Source organism: Leishmania martiniquensis, chromosome 27 (genome assembly GCF_017916325.1).
Source record: "Leishmania martiniquensis isolate LSCM1 chromosome 27, whole genome shotgun sequence".
In the NCBI taxonomy this organism is placed as follows: Eukaryota; Euglenozoa; class Kinetoplastea; order Trypanosomatida; family Trypanosomatidae; genus Leishmania; species Leishmania martiniquensis.
In genome coordinates, this window is record NC_090162.1 from 116,045 (window position 1) to 134,409 (window position 18,365).

Here is an 18,365-nt window from a genome sequence, read left to right on the forward strand (position 1 = left end):
GCCACGCCCCTGAACAGGTGCGTGTTGGAAACTTTTCTCGTTAGACCTGAGCAACTTAAGGAGCAGAAAACCGTCAAATCGGAAGGGTGCATGCTCGCGCGCACGGTGGACTAATGAACGCGTTCAGTGGCGGCTTCAACCAGAGTAAACCTGGCGGTTTCGGCCAGCAAGCTCAACCGCAGCAAGCGGCATTCGGCCAGCAGCCGCAAGTAGGAGGCTTTGGACAACAGCCGCCGCAGCAGGTCGGAGGCTTCGGCCAGCAGCCGGGTGGGTTTGGTCAACCGACTCAGCCGCAAAGTGGATTCGCCCAGTCTGGCCTGGCTCAAACAACCGGTGGCTTTGGGCAATCGCCGCAGCAACAGCAGGGCGGTTTCGGTCAGCAGGCGCCTCAGCCGGCGGGTGGATTCGGGCAGCCGGCGAGCGCTTTCGGCCAGCAAGCGCAGCAGGCTGGGGTCTTTGGCCAACAGCCGCCGCCGCCCATTGGCGGCTTTGGCCAACAACATCAGCAACAGGTCGGTGGGTTTGGGCAGCAGTCTACTATGGTGGGCGGGTTCGGGCAGCAGACCGGTGCATTTGGTCAGCAGTCACAGCAGCAGCAAGGCGGATTTGGGCAGACGCCGTCGCAGCAGCAGCCAGGCGCATTCGGACAGGCGGCTGGTGGCGGCTTTAGCGCTGGACGAGGAGGCGCCGGCTTCGGCACCACTGGCAGCTTTAATCAGTCGGCTGCGCAGGGCGGGTTGTTTGGGGCCTCTCAGCCTGCAGTGAATGCCTTTGGACGACCACAGCCACCGCAGACCGGATTCGGCACCCAGACGACTCCTGGTGTGCAGTTCGGCAGCGGCCAGGGCGCAGGTGGCTTTGGCGCCGCTCCTCAGGGCGGCTTTGGCTCACAACAGCCGGCATCCGGCGGCTTTGGTCAACAGACGGCTACAAGTGGGTTCGGCCAGCCTTCCGCATCAGGGGGCTTTGGCACTGCTCAGCAGACCGGTGCGGGTGGATTCGGTGCTGGGCGTGGCACTGTGGGCTTTGGTGGGCAACAGACCTCTGTGGGTGGCTTTGGCGCTGGCCGCGGGGCCACTGGGTTCGGACAGCCTGCGCAGGCTGGATTCGGTGCGCAGCAACCAGCGGCCAGCGGGTTTGGGCAAGCGCAGCCCCAAGCAACCGGCTTCGGAGCGCAGCAGGCGCCTGCTGGGGGCTTTGGGCAGCCTGCACAGAGTGGTTTTGGAGGCGGCGCTTCTCAAGTCAGTGCTAGTGGCGGATTCGGCGGAGCCCAACAGCCACAGCCGCAGGGCGCTTCCAGTGGGTTCGGGGCTCCGTCTGGCGCCGTGGGCGGGTTCGGACAGGCCACTGGTGGCTTTGGAGCTCAGCAGCCGGCGGCCGGTGGTTTCGGGCAGGCGGCGCAAGGCGGTGCCTTTGGCCAACAGTCGCAGCCAGCTACTGGTGGATTTGGTGCAGGCCGCGGCGCAGCTGGTTTTGGTCTTGGAGGTGGCTTTGGTGGCGCACAGCAGCAGACGCAGTCTACTACTGGAGGATTCGGGGCGCCGAAAGGTGCGACAGGCGGGTTTGGGCAGGCCGCTGGTGGTGGCTTTGGACAAACGCCGAGCGGCTTTGGAGCAGCGCAGCCAGCAGTTGTGGGCTTCGGTCAGGCAGCTCCCGCCACTGGCTTTGGTCAGACAGCTGCCGCCACTGGCGGCTTCGGCCAAGCAGCTCCCGCAGCCGGTCTCAATACCCAACCGCCCGCCGCTGGCGGCTTTGGGCAGGCACCCGCTGCTGCAGTGTTTGCCAGTGCGCCTGCCGCTGGTAGTGGCGTGAATGTCGGCCGTCCCTCTGACTTGGCTTTCATGTCCCTTCCCGACTACAACGCCTCACCGTACGGCAACGTGCTGCTCTTCGACTCATACGAGCGGCCTCAGGCGGCGAAGAAGACATCGAAGACGGCCGACGACGACCTGAGGCCCGTCGTTCCTGCAGCCCGGCGGGCAATGCACACATGGATGGTGACACAGATGCGGGTGCCAGAGGAGACCGCGTTGAAGCAAGTCCCCGCGTCCCTTGCGTCTAGCGCCTTGTCGCCAGTGACACTGAAGGAGATGCTGGTGCCTGCGGTCCAGCTTGGCGGCGCCGCGGCAGGAGAGCCTGCCGCGGCGCCGAGGCGGGTGACGCACGACTCGCCACGGCGGCTGCCCGTCGCGGCGGTGGACGCGCCAATGGTGAACGCTGCCGTTCCACGGTGCACAAATACGGAGTATGCGCTAGAGCCTAGCCTTGCTCAACTGGCCACCTTCACCCCTGAGGAACTCCGTCGCGTCTCGCGGTTCACTGTCGGCCGCCGTGACGGCTCGTGTGAGGTGCGCTTTCTGGAGCCAGTGAACCTCGTACGCGTGGATGTCGCCGCGGTGGTGCACCTTGGCAGTGACGGGCACGTTGCGTTGTACCCTAACGGGGACGCCCCGCCTTTATCGAGCGGGTTGAACGTGCGAGCCGAGGTGCGGGTGTGCGACCCCATTGGAGGGGTCGCGGAAGACATCGCCCGCTACTGCGCGGAATCGGGTGCTAGGTATGTGGGCTACCGACAGGGGTGGTGCGTCTATCGTCTGAACGACGGCCGCGCCGGGCACGGAGCGCCCTGTGCGACTATGAAACTGGAGGCGAGTGACACCGCCCCGCTTTCCATTATCCACGACGAGGACGAGCAGTCGCACGCCCTCGACCACTCCCATGACGATAGCGAGGGGGAGGACGCGGCCGGCATGCAGACAGCTGAGCAGCCGCGGGCAGCCGCTGGGAGTGGAGGCGCACTGGTGACTGCGGATGCTGAGGTTCGCACTTACAAGGTTCCACCACCACCGGCGTCACGGAGGCCAGTGGTGGAACTACGGGTGACGCCGGCCGCAGCTGCGGAGTTCGAGCTTCCATACGCCCTGCCAGACATGAGCCCGAAGACCAAGTGCGAGCCGTTCTCGGTGAAGTTGGGGACGGCGCGCCGCACGGTTGAATCCCGTGTTTACTACGTGCACGCGCAGGAGTCGATCATTCAGCGCACGTACGTAGACCATTCACCGCGGTTGAAGCCCTCTGAGCGGACGATTCGCGGCATGCTGGCCAGGAGCGTGCGCGCCGGCTGGAGCTCCTGTGGCAGCGTGGCCTTCCCGTCGCACGCGGAGCTGCGCGATGGGGCGGAGGCGGCTGGCGCGGTACCAGAGGTGGTTGGCGCCTGCGCTGTTGCAGCCACCCCATTTCATTGGCACAAGCCGGCCAGAAAGGCACTCACCCAGTGCGCTGTGGCACTGCTTCGCGTGTTCCTGCAGCACACCGACGTGTCGGACGACGCGGCATGTCCGCTGGCCTCCATCCATCTCCATCGCAGCAGAAGCCACAACACACTCTCTGCAGAGAAGCTGAAGGTAGCTCACAGCGCCGTGGAAAGCGTCATCTCGGCTGCCGATGAGACATCCCTTTCTCGCATAGAGGTGCTCTCCATGCGGCAGACTTGCACCGTCTTCTCTCTTCTTTCCGCCCTCTTCTCCCTCCCGGAGGCGGACACCGCGGTTCTCAACGCGATGGAGGAGGCGCGGTATCTTACCCAGCTGCGTCATCGCAATCTCGCTGGCTGGCTGAAAGCGGAGCTCGCCGCCTTTCTCGACAGCGCCGCTACGCGTGCGATAAAGTTGTCTCCTGCTGAGGAGCTGGTGCAGAGTATGCTCTGCCACAGGCTTTGCGAGGCCCGCACCTCCGCCCGGTCGATCGCGAACGAGGAGCTGGCACGGGTAGTTGGCGTGTGCGGTGAGGGCAATCAGTTTGGCGGTTACGTTGAGATGGCGAGTAGCGGGTTCAAGAACGGTGAGGAGGTGCGGCAGCGTGTTGTGAGCCTCCTCTCGGGCAAGGTGGAGCCCTTCATCCGCGTTGAGGAGTACACCGGCCTACATGAGGGTGCAGCCGAAGTGCATGCGGCGCCGACAGCGGCCACGTGGAAGCAGCTGCTAGGCATCTTCACCTTCTACGGCTGTGTCCCGGATACGCCGGCCGAGGAGATTATTCATGCCTTCTTGGAGCGTCTGCGCGCTCCGTCGTCTCGCAAGCTCAATCCCTTACCTCCGTACGCTGAACGTGTTGAAGCCGAAGTACTGCGAACGCACCGTGGGAAAGACGCTGTGCGACGCGGCAGCACGTTCCAAGATGCTGCGCTGCTTGTTTTGGAGGGGTTTGCCAATGGGTCGGCTCCCCCGGCTGCCTGCCTGCACCCCCACGCATCGAGCTACTCCGGCGCCGACTACCTCACTGCCTTCGTGATCGTGGCTGCGATCCGCGCCGTCCAACTGCCGAGAGACCAAGCTTACAGAGATGCGGAGGTGTCGGTCCTCCTCGGCATGACAGCGGCGCTCGAGTGTAATGATGAGACATGGTTCTGGGGCCTCCTCCCTCTACACATGATCGAGGCACCTGCCAGTCGGCTCGACGCCGTGCGCGGCTTCTGCAAGCGCAACGCCATGCGTGCCAGCTCTCAAAGGCAGTATGGCAAGCCCCAGGCGGATTACCATAGATTGGTGAGTCTGATGCGTGTGGACCAGGGCTGGTTGGAGCCGGTCGTTGCACCTGTGGAGGAGGAGAGGGGCACCCCAGAGAACATGCCCAGTGTAAGGACGCACGCTGCCCTCGAAAAGGCACTCGCGAAGCTCGCGAGTCAGGCATCGTAATTGTAGCGCAGCAGCCGCGGGCTCGACGCTGCTGCGACAGAGCGCCATTGTCTTTCTGTGTACTTGTGCGCCTTTGTGCTCTTGATGGAATGGCCTAAAGCCGCGTGCGTGTCTCTCCCAACGCATTGCTTCGCCGCCGTGTCATGGCGGCGAGTGACTTCTCATCAGTTGTGCTGGTAACGCGTTGTGTGCGTTTTTTTCTTATTGATTTCTCACTTTACGCGTGCGCACCTATCGAGCCTTGCGTTGACCTTCTCGACTCGCCCGACTTTTTGGGAGGATGGCGCTTCGTGCGCGCACACACGCTTCGGTCTCTGTGTACAGGTGCATCTGTGGCTTTATAAGGAGGTGCAGCCGCACCCACACTTGCGCATACCTTTACATTCGCGTCTGACACATCTGCGCTTAGCACACTAAACGAAAAAAGGCCGCATTCAGGAGTAGTACAGTAGCGTGCGATGCGCTCGACCTCAAGAGAGAGGTCCCCACACCGCGCATCTACTAAGATGTGAGCACACGTTTCTATTTCAGAGAAACAAAACACCGTGAGCGGATCTCTGTGCGAGAAACGGGTGGCGGGCTGTAGGTAGACGGTCGCTGCTTTTTTTTTTTCACTCTCGACACTGCGCTTCCTCTTTTTAGAGGGTACCGAGGCTGCGTCCCTGTTACCCTACGGTCGCGCGTGTGCTTCTGACGTGTGCTCTGTTCACTGATCACGTCGCGCTGCCTATTACGTGCTGTTTGGGGTCGTCGCTTACGCGTAAAGCGCCATGGGGCGGCTCCCTCCTCATCTGCCTCGCCCACGCCCTTCTCCCCGTCGATAATACGTCCGCCATCTCGTCGTTTTCCTCCACCTGTACGCCTTCCTTTTCCTCTCGCCGGCACTAAAACGGCGCGTATGCGGTGCTCCCGCCCTTCCCTTACTTCCTGAGGAATGGCCGTCTGGGGCGACCAGCGAACGGCTGTTTTTTTTTTCGAGGTCTTCCTGCTCTTTCCAAGTGAACCGCTTCGGCTTTTCTTGAGTTACATCTGCTTCTCTGCTCTCACCTCGAGCTTGTGTGCACGTTAGTCACCCTCCTCGACGCCAGCGCGCCGTCGGTGATTTTTCGATTTGCGTGCGGACTTTTGCTTCGACGCCGAGCACTCTCGGCGAAGGCTTCACTCGACACGTAAGGGGTGCGCTAGCGCCGCTACTCGCTATCCTCCCTTTTCCGTGCGGTCTTCCGCCAGCACACGCACTCATACATATTTTGCGTTAGGGCCCCTTCTCGCTGACCATTATGGCGTGGCATCTACGGGCCTCCATTCTGCGCGCCCCGCGATTTACCCTTCGCTTTGCCGGCAGCGGCAAAATAGAGGACATGCGCTTCTTTACACAGACGCTCTACACCTATTGGTACAACAAAGGCTATTGGGGTGCCACCGTCGCCTCGGCGGTAAATTTTCTCAACACCTTCGTGCTCTTCCTTGTGGCGGTCATCTTCTCGATGCGGTTCGACTGGGCAACAGCGCTGAGCTGCGCGGAGTCGGAGTGTGCTGCGCATCCCCTGGTGGGAGGGCTGCATGCCCCGTACATCTTTCACAGCTCCTTCTGGGGACACCTGTGGGGGCTCATTTTTCTTTGCACCACTGTCGGTGCGTGCGTGTACGAGCTGGCGCGCTTTGTGGAGACCTACTACCTGCAGTACGAGGTCGAGGAGGTCGCCCGCGAGGCCGGCGTTGACACCGGGTTCCTTACCCCGCTGCATCGCTGGCGCTACCACTTGCGGCGCGGTCTGGACGGGCGAGACGGGCACGAGTTCATTGGCCTGTGCGGCGGCGACGCAATCGCGCTCAGTACCGCGGGATGGGGCGAGTTTCTAGAGACCATGTGCGCGGCGGTCGGTCGCAGCGGTAGTATCAAATTCGGCGCCCCTGGTGAGCCGCTCGATCCCTTACGTGCCGTTCAAGGCCTGATGCAGTTGGAGAACTACGTGATTGCGCTACATGAGGCGGATGCGCTGCAGGGCACCGCACTGCAGTACGTTAGCTCAAGCCTCATCATGACGTTGATCGACTCGATGCTCGACGCCTTTCGCACCGTCGAGTCCCGGCACAAGTGCGTCTGGGCCGTCCGCACGACAATGGTCACCTACGCCGCCCTCTACGGCGTGGGCTATCTTTTCTTTTGCGTGTACGCGACGCTCAAGGTGCTCGTCAAGAACGCGGCCCAGGTCAAAGTCAACTATTGGGCTCTCTCCCAGCGCATGTGGACGACGGAGGCCCAGTGGCGCTTTAGGCTGTACAACGAGGTGGAGCACCTGCATGCGTGCCGCCTCCGTGCCGGAGCGGAGGTGGCCGAGCGCATGGTGGATCGGCTACGGGTGTCGAACAGCGTATCTCGGCTTCTGCGGCGGGTCTGTAGCACGTGCGTGCTCGTGACTGCCGTCCTATCCTTCGTCAACCCCGCCCTCCTCATTGGCGCCTCCATTGGCGGTCTCACACTCGTTTGGTGGCTCACACTCGCCTTGATGCTGTATGCATGCGTGCCAGAGGTAGATCCGCGAGAGCGGGAGTACGTGTACGTGAACGACCTGGAGCGGCTTCTTGACAGCATCCACTACGACGCGGCTCAGTGGTTCCACTCGGCGGACGCTTTCTACGAGCACATCACGGCGACCTTTTTTAAGAATCGGCTGCTGATAGTGGTTACTGGCCTCCTCCAGAGTCTCGCGCTGCCTGTGCTGCTCGTGTATGCCCTGCGCGACGGCAGCGTGGAGGCGTTGGTCGAGTTTGTCCTGCAGCATTCGACGACGGTCGACGGCGTCGGCTCCATCGCCGTCGGCTCCGACTGGAGCTCTTTCTCCCTCTCCGGCGCGCCGCTGGAGGAGCACGATTCCAGCGGGATCAATCCCACCTCAGCATCGACGCGCAGCAACGACGCTGAATTAAGCGCAACGTTGCTCGGCAGAGCCACGGCTGTCACGGGCTCTGCGCACAAGCGGGCGGAGAAAGTGCAGCTGTCCGTGGCCAGCTTTGCAGCGGTGTACTCGCAATGGACACTGCGGCACATCGACGGCCCGACAGGGCGGAAGTCCCCGACAAGCTCCCAGGACGATGCCCTCAACGACTTCCTGCGACGACTGAGCCACCGCGTGCGTGAGGCGGCTGCATCACGCGTAGCCAGTGCTGCTTCGGTCGATGACCTCATGATCTCCAGAGACTCGCTTGCGCCAGCGAAGTCGGCGCGCTCAGAGCGTCGCTTTAGGGTACCCCGAGAGGATGCGGAGCAGCGGATGAACGGGGCCGATGGCGAAGCCAGCGGGCTACCGGCGTTCGCAGCGGGCAGCACAACCGCGCACGAGCGCGAGCAGCTGTTTGTGTCACAGGTTTCGTCGTCGCGCCACGCCTTTCACTTGCCCCGGGTTACTCAGCTACCGCAGCGTCGTCGAGAAACGGGAGACTATGGAACTGAAAAGGGAGGCGCTCTCTGAGGAAGAGCCGGATGAGTTCCCGGTCGCTTACGTGAGCAGCCTGCGCGTGATCAATGGGCGACGGGGCCACTCCGATAGCACATATGCGGCGCGGTGCGCCGAAGGCTGGCGAGACGCCGTTCTGCCCTCGGGGTGGGCTATTCGGCGTCTATGCAGCCTCTTTGCGTTGCACAACTCTGCTGCCACCCGCGCTTCTCCCTCAACCTCTGCTGCCGCTGCTTGTGGGTGCTGACATTCCTCCGCTTTTGGTGCTGCCTCTCTCCTCCCACTTCACCTTTGCTGCTCAGCATTGCGCCTTCACACCGCGATAGCCCCGTCGCGCCGCACGGCGGCAGAGCGGATACGAACAGAATAAGAAAACATCGCCGTCAGAGTCGCCACTCCTCTGGTCGCTTCTGCGCCTGACGACGAGCGCTCCTGTGGTGCGCAAACGGTTTGTGTCCCTTCCTATGCCACCGTCCTCGTGGATACCTCTCGCAGTCGTTGCCCTCAGCCTGGCAAGCTGGCCAGTAACTTAGCCCTTCAGACGGGCGCACGTTGCTCCGTCGCCGTGCGGTAGCAGGCGTGCCCGTCTGCATTGCGCTCTTCCTGTGGCACAGCGATGCGTCACCCTTCTGTTCGTCGCGCCGGCCTTTTTTTCTCTCACTCGTGTCTCTTCCCCGTCTCGGCTTTCCTCCACTGCATGTTGGGTACGCCCTCCGGGTGTGCGTCCTGCTGAACGCGGCTACCAGTCCACCCCCACCGAACCTCCCCATAGGCACTGAGGCTGTGTGCCAACCAGAATTAGCCAATAGAACGCACACGCACGCGCCACTAGGAACAAGGCTCACCTGTGCCGTACCCCAAACCTGCCCCCGTCTCTCTCACCCGCTTTTTTTTCGTGCTTGAAGAGCGGTGCCCTGAGCGGTTGGAGGTAGCGGGCAAGGGGCCAGCACATGAACAGCACGACCACAGCGCAGTTTGAGGCCGCCTGGGGTGAAGTAGAGCGGCAACAGAAGGAGCAACTCAGCGCCAACACGCAGCGCCTCAATGCGGAGGTGGAGCGAGAGCTGACGTTGCTGTTGGTTGGTGTCCGCGACTCACTGACAGAGGACCAGCGGGATATCCAGTCCGAGTTCGACAAGCTCATCTGCATGGTGGAACAATTTCAGCAAGGCGTGGATATGTGGCAGCTAAAGGCCAAGAGCTCTATTAAGATGATCGAAGAGAAGCAGCGCAACTTCGCCATCCTAGTAGAGGAGACGTCCATACGCGCAGCCGCGACCCGCAGAGACTCCATCGATCGACTACAGAGACGCGCTGTCGAGACAGAAGCGCGCTGCCAACAGTTCTTGGCTGCATCCAGCAAGAGCATGTAACGGTGGAATGCCCCCCTTTTTTCGGCTTCTCACCACGATCCTCAACTATGGTTGAAGAACGTTTCCTATGATGGTTGCCGGCGTCCATCTGTTCATGAGGTGCCTCTTCTGCTTGATTATTTCGCTGACTGCACTTGAGGCTGGGCGCGCTCCTGCTTCGCACGCACCTGCGTCTTTTCTCCTGTGAGAATGCGACCATTACGGCGCGTGTGTCTTTCCGCCCCCTGTTCATCTCTCCGTCCTTTCTACTCTACGTCATCGGCCGCGGACGCGGCGTGCCAGAAGGATTGAAGGGTTTTTTCTTGTTCATGACGAGTTCGCTGTAGCGGCAGATCGCGACGCATAGAGAAATGCCCCTCGCGCAGACTCGCACAAGCGACGTACGGCAGCAGCGCAGGGGCGGGGACGGCCCTTTGCAAGACTGTGCCTGTGCAGCGAAGTCAACTCTATCCCTTTTAGCGGTAGGCGGCGAAGGCGTCTGCGCACCAAGGGCATAGGCAGGACAACGTCGCTGCCGTCTCTCTTATTCGATGCCTCGATGAGCGGAAGCGCGTAAAAGTAGCACACACGGCCACCTGCGCGCGCGTCTCGTCGCTTGTCCGTGGAAGTGCGTCTTATCGCGCCCCGCCTCGACGTGACCGTCTCCGCCCACACGTGCTTGGCTGCCTCATCACTTCTGCTCCTGTACCTGCGCTTCCTCATTTTTCTCCCTTGATGGTCGCTGCGGTGCCGATGTGTCGGCGATGCTATCGATACCTTCTCGGAGTCTTTTCGGTGGCGAGCCCCGAAACGGCTGTGCAGGACGCTCAGGTGCTTCCTTTGTGCGGCGCGCTGCCCACTCGCGCGACACTTCCTCTCTGAAGAGTGCGCGCACGCTCCTGCGCAAGTGCCTCCTAGCCCCCACCTCTGGTAGCCCCGCATTCAACTCGTCCATCACAATTTCTCTCAGGCCTGCGCTAGACTCTAGAAGCGGCATCACCTCATTTTTTTCCACTCACGTGCGTAGGAGTGATTCGCTGGGCGACGAGACAGATCAGCATCAGTGACAAACGACACGCCACCGCCATGCGACGACTTCTGGGCCACTCGCGATGGGCCCATCGTGCCGCCGGGGGTGTCGTTGCTGCATCTTCGGCTCGCTTTATGGCGAACACGCGCACTTCACCGTCCCCATCAGCGCCGTCTCTTCGCCGGCTGTCGACCGTGCCCACTCAACGCTCTCCCTGCTACGGATGCAAGCAAGGTAGCCGCCGCTGGCAGAGTGACAGTGCCGGGCAGCAGGATTTCTATGCGATTTTGGGGGTGAGGCCGGATGCGACGCCAGATGAAATCAAGGGCGCGTATAAGAAGCTAGCTCTTGAGTACCACCCAGACCGCAACCACCAGCCGGGTGCGGAGGAGAAGTTCAAGTCGATCTCGGCCGCCTACAGTGTCGTAGGAAACCGCGAAAAGCGTCGCGAGTATGACGCGCAGCGGGCCATGTACAGGGGCATGGGAGGTGGGTCACACCACAGCGGTGGCAGCAGCGCTCACGCTAGCGGCTACTCCTCTAGCTTTCCAGGTGACATGGGTCGCGGCAACCACCAGTATCATCAGATGTCCAAGGAGGAAGCCGACAATCTTTTCCGTGAACTCTTTGGTGGGATGCGTGTCGACCAAATTTTCCGTAACCTGGAGGACGAGATGCGGCTCGGCGGCATTAAAGGAAATGGAGTGGGCAGCCACGTTGGCCGCAGTTTTCCCGGCGCGGATCAGGCGTTCCGACCCTTCTTCCGCAGCGAGAGTAGCACGACAAACGTGTTTGTCAACGAGCACGGGTACCGCATGGAGGAGACGACGTATACCGACCCTCGTGGCACGCGCTTCACCGTTCGCCGCATGAGTAGCACGGACCCGAACGCGAGCACCAATCAAGCCGGTGACGAGTTTTACCGCGCGCGCCATGCCGGCAAGGACGGCCGCCACCACTTCGGCAACGCCTCCTCTCAGTTTCAGCGGCCCAGCAGCGACTTCACACAGAACATCTTCGGTGTCCGCTCCCACGGCCGCAGTCCGCTTGTGGCACTCCTCATCCTTTCCGCGTGGACAGTCGTTTTGGGGACTCTTTTCTTCTGTCTCATTGCCTTTCTCGCACGGCACCCGCTGTTTTTCGCCTCCGTTGTGGTGTTGATTCTTCTCGGCCGCGCTGCCCGCCCATTCTGATCGCTGCCACGCACCCTTGATGCGCGCATGCGATAGACGTCTGCCTCTGCTGGCCTTGGAGCTGCTGCTGCTTGCGCGTTGTATGGTCGAGTACATGGTGCCCTCTGGAAGCCCGGCTGTCTCTGCGCTACGACGCAGGAACTCGAGTACGAGCGGTGCAGCGTACCTCACTCCACTTGCGTTTGGCGTAAATTTCGGCGTGGTGATGGCTGCGAGTGTTGCCCCCCGCCTACATGTTCAGAGAAGTGCTCGTCGAGGTGTGAACTACTGCGCTTGCTCCTTCAGCCATTGCGATGCGCAGTCATGTTGCCGGCTCGTTACGAATTGTGTTGCGGGGTAACGGATGCCCCCTCTCCCCTCCCTTCAGCCCCCTTTCCCACTTCCTCTCAGCTTCTTTTCAACGCTTTCGCTTCATCCGAGCGGGCCCTACCGGCATCTGCAGCATGTTGCTGCGGTCTGTCGCCGGTTCTCCGACGTGCGAGTGAAACGCGTGGAGTGGACTGTCTCTAATTAGCAGGCTACTCTTTGTGTGTGCCTGCGTCTTGCCCACGCGTGCTTGCAAGGATGCACAAAGGAGACGCGGACCGAGAAGGCTGCAGAGAAATGAGGAGATGGCGCCTTGGAGGGTGAGCGCGAAACGGGGGAATGCAATGGGCCGAAGAGGAGGAAGCGGGGGCGGGGGCGATAGCGATGAAGGTCCGCCCTCGTGTGGCCTCCCTTTTCTTGTGGACTACTCACACCTGAGAAGGAGACGTAGGCAACATGCGAGAAGATCTCTGAAACATTTTGATGTGTGTGCGCGTGTGCGTATGTCCACAGAGAAGCGATCATTTGCATGCAGATGTGCCCATCTTCGATCTGGGCCTGCTCATCGCTTGATGCTGATGTGGCAGCTCTGTGGGGGCTGCACAAGCGTACCGCACACCGTCTCGCGCGGACCACCCAACTTTCCGTTTCATGAATTGCTGCTCACAGTTGCTCTCATTTCCTGGCTGCCGCCCACCGCTGCCCCCCTCCCCTTCCTCACTCACACATACATTCACCCACACATTATCACCACCACCACGACCACACATACACACACACACACGGACACGGACACGCATCGGTACGCGCGCGAGGGGTAGCTCTCCCACCACCTAGCTCTTCTCTACGGCACAGTTCACCTACTTGCGTATTCTTACGCCCTTTTCCCTGTCGAACGGTTCACCTTAGCCGAGAATCCATTATGCACCGCGTGCAGAACGTTCAATCCCACGGGGGCGCGTACTGCCCGGCCATTTTGGTGGTTGGCTCGTGTTTTCTCGACTACGTCTGCTACGTGGACCACATGCCTCAGGTCGGCGAAACCATGCACTCGGAGTCGTTCCACAAGGGGTTTGGCGGTAAGGGTGCCAACCAGGCCGTGGCGGCAGGCCGCCTGGGGGCGAAGGTTGCCATGGTTAGCATGGTGGGAACAGACGGCGACGGCAGTGACTACATCAAGGAGCTGGAGAAGAACGGTGTTGACACCACGTACGTGCTGCGCACCGGCAGAAGCGCCACCGGACTTGCGATGATTCTGGTGGATGCCGAGTCGTCCAACAACAAAATCGTCATTTGCCCCAACGCCACAAAGTACTTCACGCCGGAGCTTCTGCGCGCGCAAACGGGCAACTACGATAGGATCATCCACCCGGGGCTCAAGTTCCTCATCGCCCAAAATGAAGTTCCCCTTGCCACCACGCTCGACACAATCAAGGAAGCGCATGTCCGCGGTGTGTACACCGTGTTCAACACCGCTCCCGCCCCAAAGCCAAGCGAGGTGACTCAGATGAAGCCGTTTCTCCGGTACGTGTCCCTCCTCTGCCCAAACGAAGTGGAAGCGGCGCTCATCACTGGTGTGAAGGTCACAGACACGGCGTCTGCCTTTCGCGCTATCGAGGCGCTGCAAAGGCTTGGGGTGCGGGACGTTGTCATCACTCTCGGTGCTGCCGGCTTCGCTCTTTCTGAAAACGGCGCTGCTCCGGTTCACGTCGCGGGGAAGCGCGTCAAGGCGGTGGACACGACCGGCGCGGGCGACTGCTTCATCGGCTCAATGGTGTATTTCATGAGCCGTGGCTCCAACCTGCTGGAGGCCTGCAAGCGTGCGAACGAGTGCGCCGCCATCAGCGTCATGCGCAAGGGGACACAGCTTTCCTACCCATACCCAAGTGAACTGCCGGCTGGGGTCATGTAGAGGACAGTACGTGACATGCTCTCTTTCGTTCCTATCACCCCGAGAATTGCAATGTAGTGCTGCCTATGGTAATGACGCTGGTGGCGCTGGCCGAGGGGCATTGAAGTGCAAGCGATGCTGCGCGCAGACCAACAGAGCGGTTTATCAGGGCTACCCAGTCCCAGTGTGAATTCAGGGAGACGCGATGGCCCTGTTGCACCTCTGCGCCCTTCGGAGTGCCACTCGGTCAGAGAGTCGGCCGAGCACGACGGGTGTCTTCGCCTGTGCGTGCACCATTGTATTCGTTGAAGAACTCATCTTCCCTTCCGTCTGCCCCTTCCCGGGTCTCTTTTATGCCATTATTCCCATCACTGTTTCCCTGACGTCGCTGTCTTCGTGCGTCATCGCGGTCTGCACAGTGGCGCATGCGTGCGTGTGTCTCCCCCTTCCCCTGATGGGTTCACCGCTTTAGGTTTCTCAGCTCCTTAACGATTTTTACCACCGAGACAAGAAAAACAAACGACATTTTTTCCCTCTCACGCCTATCGCGTGGGGAAGTGTGATGAGCTTTGTTGTCGTGCCGGTCGGCGCATCTGTGTTCGCGTTTCGACCGCGCCGAAGTTAGCGCCTACAGTCATCCTCCTCTTCCCCCTCTCGTCCCCGTCTTGACTGTGCCCTTCCTCTCTTCCTTTAGGCGCATCTGCATTTCTGTCGCGGTGTGGCAGTGGCGCGCGTTCACCCCATCAATGACGCCATTGATGCGCTCGAGCAACGGTGCCCTTGCCTTGCCTCCCTCTCTCTTCCACCCCCTTCGCTCTTACAATATGTGAGGCTCACCTCACGGGCGCGAGAAGAAAATGCTTCACTCGCGGGGAGGCGGGCTACACGCCAGGCAGAGGAAGGCGCTCATGTAAGGAGAAGTGTGCGTGTGCGTGTGCGTGAGCGATGGAGGGAGGAGAGAGGAGGACCGCCTTATTCATCAACAATGCCTTCATGACCTGGAGGAGGACTGAGAAAGCTGCCGATATCAGTGCGCGGACGCACCCAAGAGGACAAAAGCAGCAGAGGCATCAACAGAACGTCGCTGAGGGTACGGCATCTGCGTTCGGAGGCACTAGCGGGTGTAGAAAGAGAGGACTCAACGCGAAACACCGGTGGTGGTTAGACCGGCCCCCCCTCCCATTCCTCCCGACTCGGTACCGGCGACCTCTTCAGGTGTTTCATATGGATAGCGGGAGGGAAGTAATACCAAAGTGGCCTTGACGTGCCTCCCTCTTCTCCCCCTTGCCGCTTCTTGCGTTGTCTCCATTCCACTTCCTTCTCCTTGCATGACACATGATGGACTCACTTCATTCGGGGCTCGACAGCGACACAGCCGCCCTTGAGCACATTCGTGCAGGCTCACAAAGGCGGCCCCGTGCCCACATACACGTGCACAAACATTTGAGCTGAAGCGCGGCATTGTTTAGATTTCACCACCTGCCGCTTTCAAAGCAACGTCGTCTCCTCTTTCCCCGTAAAAAAACGCACACACACGCACCGCCACGAATACAGATTTATACGCCTCGCCGACACCCAAACTTGAGAGGGGTGCACGACGGTGGTGTGCTGAAGTGACTGTGGCAGGGACATTCATTATACCGTCGCGATATCTGCCTTTGCACAGTGCAGAACACCTCCTGGCGTGCCGAAGCGGTGTGCGCGCAGGCCTGGTAGCGCGGTCCCGACTGCTGTGATCGAATTTTCTCTTTCGGCTCGTGCTCATTGCGTGTGCGCCCCTTTTTCTTTTCCTCCCCGTCCACCATAGATCTCGCTGCCTCCCTAGCACCCGTGCAGCCGTCCTCCCTCCGCCTGTTCTTTACTCACTGCGCGTGTCCGGCACCCTGCATTTCAAACACACCTCTTCTCTCGTCTACATCTCTGGTGCCGCTGGAGAGGGAGGGAGGGAGACATCACCGATAGCTGCTCCTTTGCCCCCCTTTTTTCGGGAGGGGCTTCCGGAGTGGGGGCTCCGTAACTTGCGTTCGCGCTTCTTCCACTGTTGCGCAACCCGCCTATGCTTGCTATACAGGAAATCATGACAGATGTAACTTCTTCACGCCGCCCCTCGTCGCGTCAGGGCTCGCCAGTCCCACGCCGGCAGCTCGGCATGCTGCCGGCTAACCAACGCTCCTATTCTCGCGTGGGCTCCAAGTGCACACTTGGCGACGACTCGCCGCTCATGTCCCCGCTGCCGTACTACCCGCGCCGTCGTAGCGTGACCTTTGCCGGTGACCAGAGCTTGAGAGAGGAGCGGCCGAACTATAACGCTGCGTACTCCGCTTCGGCACCCGTCTCCCCCGTCCGTGACGGCTCCCCGCCGCCGGTCTCCATCTTGAAGCCTCACTCCTCATTTCCGGCTCCGGAGGAGGAGGACAGCGGCGCTGCGCCTGCGCTCCAGGCCGCGGCCGCCACGGTGCGCGGTGTCTTTGACCGCAGGGACCCTATGCGCAACTCTCCGGTGCCAGTGCGTGGCCGCTCCACTAGTCGCCAGCGCCTGGCGGCGCGGCGCAAGGAAGCGCAGTTGCATCGAAGTTTTTACGATGACAGCTTCGTGGAGGAGTACGTGCTGCGCGCCAAGACGGAGCTGGATAAGGAGGAAGCTGAGCAGCGCCGCATGCAGGAGCAGCTGCGAGCTGAGCAGGAGAGGGCGAAGAGGGCGGAGCGCCGCGTCTCAGAAGCGACAGAGAAGATCAACGCCCTCCAGCACGCGAAAGAGGTTTTGATGGCAGCTACGGTACGCCGACACCCCTCAGAGACGCCGTCCCCACCGCGGGCACCCCCGGAGAAGTCGAAGCGCAACTCGAGCCTCTTGCGGGAGCTCGAAGCGGACCCCGACCCGGAGGTGCAAGCAGCGCTAAAGGAGCTGGCGCGGAACACTGTGGCCAAACAGCGGAGTCGGGCGCGCCCTTCGACCAATCAGCGGCATCGGTCCATATCCATCGTCTCCGCCGACGCCCTCGCGGGGATGGACGAGGTGGACTACGGCGACGACGACGACGCTATCCGCAAGCGCGCTCGTCTAGAGAAGATCGTGTCCACGCTCCTCGCGAAGAAGGCCAAGAGTAAGAGCAAGTGTAGCGTGATGGTCATAGACTGGTCCGATGTGGACTCCGATGCCGATGGTGGCACCTCTCGCCTGGAGGAGGATCGGAAGGAGACGGCGGCGGGCCTCAAGCGCCAGCGGGGCCGCCCTGTCAAGAGCCGTAGTCCAGCGCTGAGGGCCGAGACATCGCTTGTACGATCTGCAAAGACTACGCAGAAGGTGTCCGCGAAGTGTGCGGCCTCGTCCCGCAAACCCCTTCTGAGCGCAGAGCCGGAGTTGGGCGACTCTCTTCTCTTTGAGGACGAGGCGGAGCAGCCGATTCTGCTTCCTCGCCGCCAGCACACGCTGCCGGCCCCTACGCGATCTATCTCACACATCGACACAGAGGGGGACGATGATTCGTTAAGGGATGCCTATAGCGTTGAACGATTGGTGCGGCGACCACCTCGTGCTACCCGTGCGTCAGCCCCGCGGCAGCCCCGCGGCCGTCCTGCATCGGCACATCCCCGAAGAGGTGCTGAGGACGTGTCGTTGCTCACTGCTGGCCCCCACTCGCGAGGGCGTGCCCCGCAGCCACCAGTGGCGACGGCAGGGGCGCCTAACAGTGCCCCGCCTCGCCGACGTCGCGGCTCCGCACTGCGCGCAGACCCCAACGATCCCATGGCCGTCTTCTTTGAGGCTGCCTTTCCCAGTCCCTCGAAGTTTGACGAGATGATGATGCAGGCTGGTGGTCTGCCAGAGACTCGGCGTGGTGGCGGCGGCGGTCGAGGACAAGGGCGGCATCCCAACTTGGTGCTGCCTAGCTCGATTGGACGCCGCCGTTGACGCTCGGACACACGCGTCTGGTCTACGCGGGCGAGCGTGCGTTGCGCTTGGGTAGACGCGCTCCTTTGAGGGCGTTCTGTTGTCCACTGTTCTGTTCTCGTGCGCGAAAGCCGGCTTGCGAGGGCCATTTCTTCTAGACTTGATTTCTTGTATTCTCTGCACCTCTCGCCGCTCTCTGTCCTGCCTGGCCCCTCCCTACTCGGGTCCTGCACTGTACCACGTAGGGGAGCAGGGGAGCCCTGCGTGTGAGAGGGAGTCTTTGCACGGTGTAGGCTCTGAGCTTCGATAGGGGAGCCGGCGAGTGCCTCTTTCCACTCTCTTCTTCCTTCCCCCTCCGACTTTCCGTTGACGGTTCTATAGATGAACGCCTGCCCATGTGGTTCCAACATCCTGCGTGCATGTGTGTGGGTATGAGCGCGCATGTACGTCAGCGTGTGATGGCGACAGGACACTTTAGATTTTACGGCGTGCGGTGCGTCGGCATATGTGTTTGTGTGTGTATTCTCTCCCCGCAGTGCGCGTGCGCGTCAG

The 18,365-nt window shown here is 61.3% G+C and overlaps 5 protein-coding genes across 5 annotated transcripts; all 5 read left to right on the forward strand.

Moving 5' to 3' along the window:
- Window positions 1-113: 113 nt before the first annotated feature.
- On the forward strand, window positions 114-4,694 carry LSCM1_03382 (uncharacterized protein; the record flags this gene model as incomplete). Its single annotated transcript, XM_067320926.1, has 1 exon — window positions 114-4,694. The coding sequence occupies one exon, from the start codon at window positions 114-116 to the stop codon at window positions 4,692-4,694; it is 4,581 nt and encodes a 1,526-aa protein (XP_067177536.1).
- A 1,280-nt stretch (window positions 4,695-5,974) lies between these two features.
- On the forward strand, window positions 5,975-8,167 carry LSCM1_03383 (uncharacterized protein; the record flags this gene model as incomplete). Its single annotated transcript, XM_067320927.1, has 1 exon — window positions 5,975-8,167. One exon carries the CDS (start codon window positions 5,975-5,977, stop codon window positions 8,165-8,167), a length of 2,193 nt encoding a protein of 730 aa, XP_067177537.1.
- Window positions 8,168-9,102: 935 nt separating this feature from the next.
- On the forward strand, window positions 9,103-9,525 carry LSCM1_03384 (uncharacterized protein; the record flags this gene model as incomplete). Its single annotated transcript, XM_067320928.1, has 1 exon — window positions 9,103-9,525. One exon carries the CDS (start codon window positions 9,103-9,105, stop codon window positions 9,523-9,525), a length of 423 nt encoding a protein of 140 aa, XP_067177538.1.
- A 3,430-nt stretch (window positions 9,526-12,955) lies between these two features.
- Window positions 12,956-13,945, forward strand: LSCM1_03386 (uncharacterized protein; the record flags this gene model as incomplete). Its single annotated transcript, XM_067320929.1, has 1 exon — window positions 12,956-13,945. One exon carries the CDS (start codon window positions 12,956-12,958, stop codon window positions 13,943-13,945), a length of 990 nt encoding a protein of 329 aa, XP_067177539.1.
- Window positions 13,946-16,001: 2,056 nt separating this feature from the next.
- LSCM1_03387 (uncharacterized protein) lies at window positions 16,002-17,834 on the forward strand (the record flags this gene model as incomplete). Its single annotated transcript, XM_067320930.1, has 1 exon — window positions 16,002-17,834. One exon carries the CDS (start codon window positions 16,002-16,004, stop codon window positions 17,832-17,834), a length of 1,833 nt encoding a protein of 610 aa, XP_067177540.1.
- Between the last annotated feature and the right edge of the window lie 531 nt (window positions 17,835-18,365).